At 40.3% G+C, this 9,971-nt stretch overlaps 1 protein-coding gene across 1 annotated transcript in view; it reads right to left on the bottom strand.

Moving 5' to 3' along the window:
* Positions 1–463: 463 nt before the first annotated feature.
* Positions 464–9,971, bottom strand: part of LOC104159199 (ethanolaminephosphotransferase 1-like) — a gene marked incomplete at both ends in the record, with an annotated part of 15,836 nt that continues 6,328 nt past the window's right edge. The window contains 2 exons of the mRNA XM_009697042.1: positions 464–572; positions 9,037–9,305. Of these exons, the coding sequence (XP_009695344.1) occupies positions 464–572; positions 9,037–9,305 (378 nt within the window). The remainder of the gene's footprint in view (positions 573–9,036; positions 9,306–9,971) is intronic.

Below are 9,971 nucleotides of genomic sequence, written 5' to 3'. Positions count from 1 at the left end.
CCACCTGGCTCTTTTTCAGATTTACAGTTGTGCCTTCTAAGATTATTTAAATAATGCCCCTATTCCTTCTATCCATAACGTTTTGGAGCACAGGGTGCTGCAGGCCAAAACATTAAACTTAGAATATATGTAAATGGCAGTGACATTTTACCTGAGTGACACAAGGAGTTCCTGAGACTTTGAGAGCCAGCCAGCACACCGCACTGAGCTGCACATGCAGATAAGGAACATTTTCTGTATTATTTGTGCACAACAGATAGTAATTCAGTGAGGAAAAATGTTTCCAAAATTATCTACTTTTTTAAAGTTTTCCAGTATTAGCCCTTTTAATCAACTCTATTCATGTGGGGTTTTTTTGACTAGCCAACACTTACAAAAGGAAAAAAAAATGAAGGAAATATAAGAAATATCTAACCAAAATAATTAAAAAGCAGTGCAGTTTTTCATGGATCTGGACACTTACCTATAAGCAAGATTACTAATGCGTCGGTAATGTAATAACCAAACAGGAAAGGCTTCTGCCAGACTTCCACACCAACAGCACCGGTGAGCAGATATGCAGCTATTAATACCTATAGAAAAAGAATAACATGTTTTAAATCCTTTACTTCTAAAGGCACAGAATTTCGCTTATCATCTTAATACCAATGCAAGAGTAGGAAAAAAAATGTGTGATTTTCCTCCTCCCCCCACTTTACAGGACCTTACGGTGCCATCCCAAAACAATTACGACTAAGCAGTGAAGCAGCTTCCAGAGTCACCAACAAAATTATTTAAAACACATGAAATATGGTAAGCAAGCAACTTCCCTGCTAATGTCTGCATCTGTTTGCATGTGGTAAGTATTACTGACTTACCTTTTCAAAACACCTAATTTCTAAATCCCTCCTTAATGCCAGGTCTCCCCTCTGCACATGCACTTTCTTGTATTCGCACACAGACTTTAGAATTAGCAACGTGGTTATTTTTGCAGCTCAGCCCCCTGACTGATCATATCAGAATAACTGAGAGGGAAAAAAAAAAATCTAAGTTCACCCGAAATAATAAAAAAATTCAATTGAATGTGAAGAAATAAAAAGAAGGGGAAGGAGCTGAAGTCTTGTTTGACAGATAACATCATTACAGGAGGCAAAAAGGAACAGGTAGTCAAACATCATTAGGAGCAAAAGGACGCGTACACGAGACTCATGAATCACTTGCTGAAGTACCACCAGTTTCAGTAGAGACGTAAATGTAGTTTCTACTCTCTCTTTGGAGTTAATTTTGCGACCCAGCTGAGGTCAGAAATTTTAATGCAATCAAAACCCTATAGCTCCTATAGCAATACCTTTCCCACCCATTGTATGACCTGTAGCAGTACCGCTGGCACAAATGGATGAAGTTTTACCATTTTAGGGGCGTGACGTGCAAATGCAGTACTGAATGGGATGCAGTGGTTCCCAAGCCCTTGTGCCCTTGATCCCACCTCCTCAAGGGACCCTGCTCTCCCTTGAAACCCCATTTTCTGGCTTAGCCCAGGCCACCCAGTCCCCGCAGCCCCCGCTGCGGCCGGCACCCAGCCAGCAGGACTGCTGCCCCACTCCTGCCCTGGGCTACTCTGTTATCAGCTGTCGATTTTTGCTACGGGACTTAGAAGGGGCTGTACATTTCATGCTTCAGGTCTCAACCTCCTGAACTATTCTAGACTTGGATTAAGAATGAATGGCAAACATTTACTTTAGCTCTAAATTAAAACAACTATGTTAATGATAATGTCATTTAGAAGACTGCATATTCATCTATTTATTCCCAGGTAACATTCAATAACCTTTATATTTTCCATCCAATACAGCTTCTCGCTCTGGGATGACAAGTATTTTCCAATTTTACCTATATGGTAGATTTTACTATTTTTTGTTTAGTTTTTTAAAATACTCATTTTTTACTATGTTACATTTCTTCTTCATTTTTAACTTCAATAAGCACATTTCCAGTCTTCTATTAAATTAATTGCTTTAATTTAAGGGTACATTGAAAAGCCTTTTTTAGATAACAGGCTCTTTAAGATCACAGATTAGTAGCAGAACACTGACATCACTTAAACTCCCTATTACATACAGATATCACTATATCTGACTTCACTTACTCCTCTGTATCTAAATTCAAGATTCTCGCCCTATCAGTATGTAGCTCTTTCAGAGTTTTACTTGAATGGGCATTGCAGAATTGGATGTTTGAATTACCTCTGCAAGAACAAGCAGCCCAACAGGTCTGCAATGGAGAAGAGTAGGCACTAGTATGAGAGTTACATCTTGGGCCATTGAAGACAGTGAGTCAAATTTTGGTCTAAACGAAGGACGTGCATAATGGGTTTTGCAACCCACTACAGCAGAATTAACATTTGGCTTTCTGAAGAAATTGCATTATGTTATCCGTAAGACATGACGGATGGACTCCCGGCCCCATCAAAGCTGATGGCAAAACTCCAACTGGCTTTGACGGAGCCTGAATTTACCCTCACACGTTGAATTCTGAATGGACTTTTTTGGCAAGTGATAAAAGAAGAACTTCAGTATTACTCGTTATTACGGTCAGTACTTTTGGCAGTGCAGTCCTGAGTATCGCTGTCGGATGTCAGCACACCTCTAGGAACACAGGCGTCGATGCAACGGGTTCTCGGGGGAATCCCCCGCCCTGGGATTTGGTGGGGCAGCACTCACAGGTTGAGATTGCCTCTTATTTAACAGATGTAGCATATGAAAAAACACTCTTTGGCTTCACATTTCTGGTGTGTTGTTTTTTAAGGACTCGTAACTGACTTCACTGAGACAGTCTCAAAGACCTCCTTTAGAAAGCTGGAAGGATGAGAAAATGGCTGCATCCCTTGATCTAAGCTATATTAGCAAAAATTGAAGAGTGTCAAAATTACTAGACAAAATCTAAGTATGTTAATCAGCTGCTTAAACTGTTTTTAAAGTAACTGCTGGTAAAAAAAAAAAATATTGAAATGTAAAGCAGTATTCCTAAGCAGAACTGAATAATTCTACTTAATGTGGCCAGGTTTTTTTACTCGTCTCTCTGGCATTGATCAGCTTTAGCACTTTTCAGATATAAATGTAGTCTTTAGCAAGTAAAAATAATTGCAACATTTTGTAAAATGAGAAGTCCAAATTAAATAACACAAGTAAGGACTATATAGCAAGTTAGTGTCAGACGTATACAATCTGCAATTCCAACTCACTACGGCATCTGACCAGGAAAATTTTTGGCTTGCCAAGGCTTTATCTATGAGGAGGAGGAGTCCTGGTGCAGACAAAAATCTGGCAATACATGGTGTTAATTTGTAGGCCCTTTGATAAGGCTGAACAGCAGGACGGCTGGCTTCTGAGCAGTGCCTCCCTATCTTGTCACAACTTTGTAAATCACAGCAACATAGTCACCTCTGTCCCTCGCTAAAATCAGAATAGTTCTTTAATGGGGCATTGGGAAAATTCTATATAACCATAAGGCAGTATAACTCCTTAAAATCTCCTAGCTTCTAGCCTTTTAACTGTTCTCTAAAATAATTGATTTTTTTAAAATCACCATCTCTTTCATGTCTTTCCACTATGGTGGGTGGAACTTTTGCGACCAAAATATTCCAGACTCTGTGTGTGTGTACATACATTTTTTTTCTCCCTAGTGACTTACCATTCCTGTTTTACACACAGGTACATTGAGTATGCTCTATGATGTACTACACAGGAAAGAAAATCAAACGTTTTCTCATTCTTTTTAAATATTCTGGCTATGCTTTTAATTTTTTTATGATTCTACAAAAAATGACATTAACTTTACTATAATATTCAATTCCACTAGCATATTCCAATAGCATTAATTGTTCATGTGTTGAAATATTTTCCATTAACGTAGTGCTCAAACTGAACGTCTAGAGAGCAAAGTCATTTAAAATACAAGGTTACTTTTTTCCTCTGAAAATGAATGTGACACTTGTCTAAAAAAGCAAGAACTAATGACTTGCTACAAGTGATTTCAATAGGAGTTAGCTTTAGCGTGATGTGTAATTTTTCCATTTTAATTTAATTTCATTTCCATTCCATTTAATTATTCTTTCAATAAATAAAGGTAGCAAATTCAGCCTACAAAAATAGGGGTTTATTTACCTTAAAAAGATCATTTTGCATTTAGACAAGCAGCATGTGATAGCTAAACAGCTAATGGCACGTGGAAGATTAATTAGCCAAGAAAGGGTTGAGTAGAATCATAATCAAGTGGTTAAGAATGAAGCAATCTGCTGCAGAAAGAGCCTGTGCCCCGCAGGTCCTCCGGTTTCAATTCCCCATGGATACAGATGGGGTTTCCCTCAGACAACCCAGCACCCAGGTCGGTTTCCAGCTGTGCCAGGAGACAGCTGGATGCCGACACCGTGGCCTGGCCAGCCCTGCTTCCACACCACTCTCGGTTCTTTTACTTCAACAATTCCAGTGAGCTCCTACCTTTGGAACTAAATAATAATCTTATTTCTTCACAAGAAAGGCTATGCTTTCCACAAACACTTCAAATTAGAAAAACTCTGGAAGTGAGTATCTTTTTAACTAAAATTAAAAAAAATATTCTGAATCCTGATAACATGACAATTTGCAGCTTCACTTTTCTTTTTAACAGAGCCTTTTTTTTTTGCCCCTCAGAAGAGACAGAAGTTTTTTAAAGATGGGATGTGCACTTGCATTGCTCGGGATTTCTCTGCCAGTTCCCAAAACGCTGGCTGCCACAGTACTTCCCAGGAAAAGGTCATACGAAACATATTTCAGCATGAGTTTTGTAAACTGCTTATGAAAAGCAAACCTGGTATACGGCATCCAAACAACTCCTTCCCCTGTTTTGACCAAAAGGAAGGAGAAAAGTAAGTTCCACAACGTTTCAGTTGCGACCTGCATCGGGTACTTCATTCATTGAGCTTCCAGGCAGGCAGAGTGTTCTCTCTGAAAGTCTCGGTGGGACTGTCCAAAGCCACGGGGCAGAACCGGCTGGGAAAGCATCTCAGACCGAAAACCAGGGGCTTACGGTCCAACCATCCATGCCTTCAGTATATATATATAAAATATACATGTATATAGGATTTCTGGTCACTGTCTCCTTACAGGGCCAGGGCAGGGCTGGAGCGAGCTGCCTGTTGCCTTTCACGTTTGCTGCTTGTCATTTTGTGCTTTTTTTGAGCTTGCCCTCTTGGCTGGGGAGAGGGAGAGAGGAAGGAGCGTGGAATCATCTGGGTCACTCCAGCTCTCACGCAGCTCTTATCTTCACTTTTAAACTTTTATTTAAGAATATAAAGGGTACCTCCCTCTTAGGCTTAAGGTAGCACCGATGTAAGCAGAGGTATCACTACTTCATATTAAGGAAAAATGAATATTTTGTTCCCCTACTATGAACTCAACTGCAGTGGGTTATGAAAAGCAACAGCAGGATTAGGGGATTATTTCACTTGTGGTATATTAAATTTTTCAGGAGGAAAATAGATTTTTTTTAAAAAACAAGAGGATGTTTGTGAAAATTAACATATGGCAGGAAGTCTGAAATTTTAATTTCTCAGGAAAGCTTAATTTTTCAGGAGGAAAATAGATTTTTTTAAAAAAACAAGAGGATGTCTGTGAAAATTAACATATGGCAGGAAGCCTGAAATTTTAATTTCTCAGGAAAGCGTTGTCTTTTTTTCTCCAAGAAACTTAATTTGCAGATATTAGCTTTCTTTGGTTGTGGGCTTGTGAACAAAATAAAAGTGTTTTCACAAGATGTATCCAAGAGAATTTCTCACAGAATATAGCAAAGGTTTCTCTTTTAGCCTTCTCTTCAGCTCATGACTTTTAGGGTTTCTAATAGATGTACTTACTCAAAAGTATATGAAAACTGTCTAGATGCTACGGCATAAAGAGGCTCCTCTCCCCACATCCTTTCCTGCCCACAGAGGAGTCCGCACAAGATAGCTCAAGGAGGGAGGAGAGAGGGGAAGAGTTTTCACTGCTGCAGATGCCTGCTCCTTGGTCCTGGATCCACAAACCTAACAGTCCTCTGACCAAGCATCTCTCAGACACGTTACAGCCACTTTTCAAGTTTACAAACCACAGCTTCCCATAAATGGCTGTCTGCTGTAATCAAAGCTAATTGGAGTGCCAATTACAGTCCAGCTAGCATAATTAGGTTACCACTTCTGGTGAGTCATCAAGTTGCAGAAAAATGTGATCTGCATAAGTCCCACAAATTTCTCTATTTATAATGAGGTATTTTTTCATGAGGAACAGCAGCTCTTTTTATACCACAGTTAACACAGAGCCAGCGAGCGGGCTGTCTGGGTTTATACACAGTGGAGCTGACTCAGCAGCAGTGTCCTGGGAGCTACACGCCAGTTAAGCTTTCATTAAGGTCAACAGTTATCTATTTGCACACTTGTACTAATTACTGCATTTCCTGAGCTTTGTGGTGATAACAAAGTCCAAAGTTCCTGGCTACCATCAAATTTCAAAGCAGAAGCAGGGGACTAGACCACCTGAATGTCTGACATGCCAATGCAATAGCATCATGTTGTCGGCGAAATTATTGAAGACAGAGAATTCGTGTGGCAATCCAGCTAGGAAAGCCAGGGAGGAAATAGTGAACTAAACGCCGGGAATCAGTCTGAAAGCAGCCTGTGAGTGCTTCTGCGCTCTCTGCCTCTGAATGTGACTGTGGGAATGTCTGGCAGAGAAATGGTGGGGAACAAAACCAGCAAGGGGAACATTAGCTTTCTTACTCATCATCAGCCATTTGCTAATGTCCTCAGCATCCTTTCCTCCAAGTAGCTGGAGATGAAGAGCTACCTTTAATAGTGCACACATCATACAAAATTTGCTAAACGGGTTTACAAAACAAGGGCAAGGCAATGTTTGTAGGACAATTAAGATCTTTTACTAGACTAGTTAGCACAGCTGGAAAAAAAAATGTTCTGTACTTTCTGGTGTGTGTGAAATGTAGTTTGGACTAATGGAAAAAATACTACCTTGATCTACAAATCCTGTCTTGTCTTTGGTCATAGGCAATCACAACTACAAAAGCTAATTTTTACAGATGGGAAAACTGACATACAGACATTTCAATAGTACAGTCTTCCACCACTGTTGATGTTTGACCAATATAACATCAAAAAATCCTATCTAAAAAATCCTACATTTATATGCTTATCATTTTGACTATAGGCAAATGATCACAGAAGTTGCTAGCAAGTGAGCGTGCAGGATAGCAATTCAGCATCCGAGGGGAACAGGAAATAGCACTTGTTAGCACCTTGCACCCAAGTTAATCAAAGCAGTTTACAAACTTTACTGAAATTCAGCCTCACCACCAATCTGTCAGGCAGGGAAATGTTACTACCATTACTTCCCAGATGGGAAATCAGTGACAGAGGCATAGGTCACTAAAAGGCACTGACAGAGTTAACAGTACTGCTCTGCTGGTTGATACTCACTCCCCTATTTAACCACTAATACAGTTTGGATGCCAGAGCAAACCAGAAGAGCTTTCTAAACATTCACACGTACATCTACAGCAATCATCTGAGCAACAAGTGAAATTTGTTTGAACACAGGTATTCCTCTCCTCCTGGTAGAACTTCACTAAGAAGCCTTACACAGACACGGCTGAAACTTGCAGACCAGCTGGCTGCCTAATGTCTTAGTCCTGAGCCAACTTCTCCCAGAACCTATTTTCTAGGGGACGAAACAGATGCACCACAGCTGGACCACCATCTCTGAGTTGTTCTCAAACCACTGGATTCTGATTATGTTTACAACAATACATCTGCAGCCATTAATTCAAATACTATATTTTCATTAAAACACATATTTGAATATTTGTCAAACTTCTTTTCAATTATGTATACTTGGCTGTACCTTTCATCTCATGCCTGTGACAGGAAGCTCAGAAGACTGAGACTGTGCTCTGCAGGCTGCAAGAGCCTGGCTGTCTAAGAAATAGATAAGCCAGCCCAGAAACCCCAGCACTGGGCCTTTGGCAGTGCACTGACCTTCTTACTGCTGCCACTCCTTTGTGCACTGAGGCCACCACTCACTCACCGTGGAGCCCTCGGTGTGTTTTTGAAGGGGTGCACCTCAAGGTAGGGCTGTAAGCCAGTCCAGAACTCAGGTGGGCCCTGGCTGTGAGCTGGTATGTAATTCACGTTACTGAATGCCATTCCCAAGAGGAAACTTCTAATGGTATGACTTTGACTTTTTTCCAAGGGTTAAACTCACTTGACAACAGTTAATGCTCACTGTATAGGTACAACGCTATTTCCATTACCACTTCTGATGTAAGAGGTGGTAGAATTGAGAAGGTCTAGTATTGTATAGCTGCATAATTACTGTTAATAAATACTACTTGGATGAATCAACATCATGCCTCAGAACCCAGTGTTGGTGAGAAAATTGCTTATGGTTTCAGATAGCATAATCATAGAACGGTTTGGTTGGAAGGGACCTTAAAGACCATCCAGTCCCAACTCCCCTGCCATGGGCAGGGACACCTTCCACCAGACCAGGTTGCTCAAAGCCCCATCCAACCTGACCTTGAACAATTCCAGGGATGGGGCAGCCACAGCTTCTCTGGGCAACCTCTGACACTGCCTCACCACCCTCACTATGAAGAATTTCTTCCTAATATCTAATCTAAATCTACCCTCTTCCAGTTTAAAGCCATTGCCCCTTGTCTTTAATAATAATTTTTGTTACTACCACAAATCAAATGCAGTTAACTAACATTGTTATGGGCACTATCTGACTGCTAGGCTGGCTGCAAGCTTTTTTTTTTCTGCAAAGTAATCAATCTCTGATTCTGACAACTTGCTCAAGAGCATCCCTTCTTGCAAATGCAGGAAATATTTCTGAATAACTTTTAGGGTTATGCTATTTCACATTCAAAATCTTGGCCAAATATATTTGCCTTGAGCTCTATTTTTCTATTTCTGTAATATTATGAAAACACTAACATAGTTAAAAAAATAAAACCAAACCAGGAATGATAAATACTTACCACTTGGCTTATATCGTATCCCCAAGGAAGAAAAAGAACTCCTGTGTTATATTTCTCCCAGTGTGAACACATAAAGTTAAACAAGACAATGCTTAAATATATATACATTGTATATACAGAAACTCCCGTCTTCCCATTGTCACGGGAACAGACAGAAAAAAAAGAAAGCACAAAAATGGAGGTAGCCCAGCTATCCAGCCCATGGTCAAATAATTCTCCCAGAGGAGTACTGGACTGAGTCCTTCGAGCATGTTTCCCATCTATGGAGTCTAGAAAGATTGGGAAAGGAAAAGAAATAAGGAATTAGAGCACAACAAAAGGAGTAACATTCTTCACTACTGTCATATATAACATATGGGAAAAATACATCGATGACAGCAAAGTGAAGCACAACAGTGCCTTCAATACCAACATGTTAGGATTGCTTATAAAATATTTGCTTCAGTTACCAAGTAATTTTTCTGTCCTTTCCTCAGCTCTTAAACTAAATGCCACCTTCCTTACAAGCTTTAGAAAGGCATTCATAGTTATTTGCTCCCAGTGGTCTTTAAACACTTTTATGTCAGTCCCTGCAATCAGTTTCTCAATGAAAGTTCTGAAAAGTGTCCATAGTCACTTGTCCATTGGTGTTGTGGACCCTGTAAGACTTTAGACCACTTGTGGTGTAGACTCACTAAGGCATTTAGGTTGCCAGATGCTAAATGCCCCAATGACTAACAGTTACATGGCAGCCTCAAGGAGCAAATTTAACAAAATTTATTTGTGTGTGTGCCTACTAAGATATTTTAAAGCGTCTTTTGGTTGAAATCTTAGGATACAAGAGCCAGCAGTGTGCACAGGTGGCCAAGAAGGCCAATGGCATCCTGGCCTGTATCAGCAATAGTGTGGCCAGCAGGACCTGGGCAGTGATCGTCCCCCTGTACTCGGCACTGGGG

This window comes from Cariama cristata, unplaced genomic scaffold (assembly GCF_000690535.1).
Source record: "Cariama cristata isolate BGI_N322 unplaced genomic scaffold, ASM69053v1 scaffold23753, whole genome shotgun sequence".
In the NCBI taxonomy this organism is placed as follows: Eukaryota; Metazoa; Chordata; class Aves; order Cariamiformes; family Cariamidae; genus Cariama; species Cariama cristata.
This window is presented reverse-complemented; position numbering and strand designations above follow the sequence as displayed.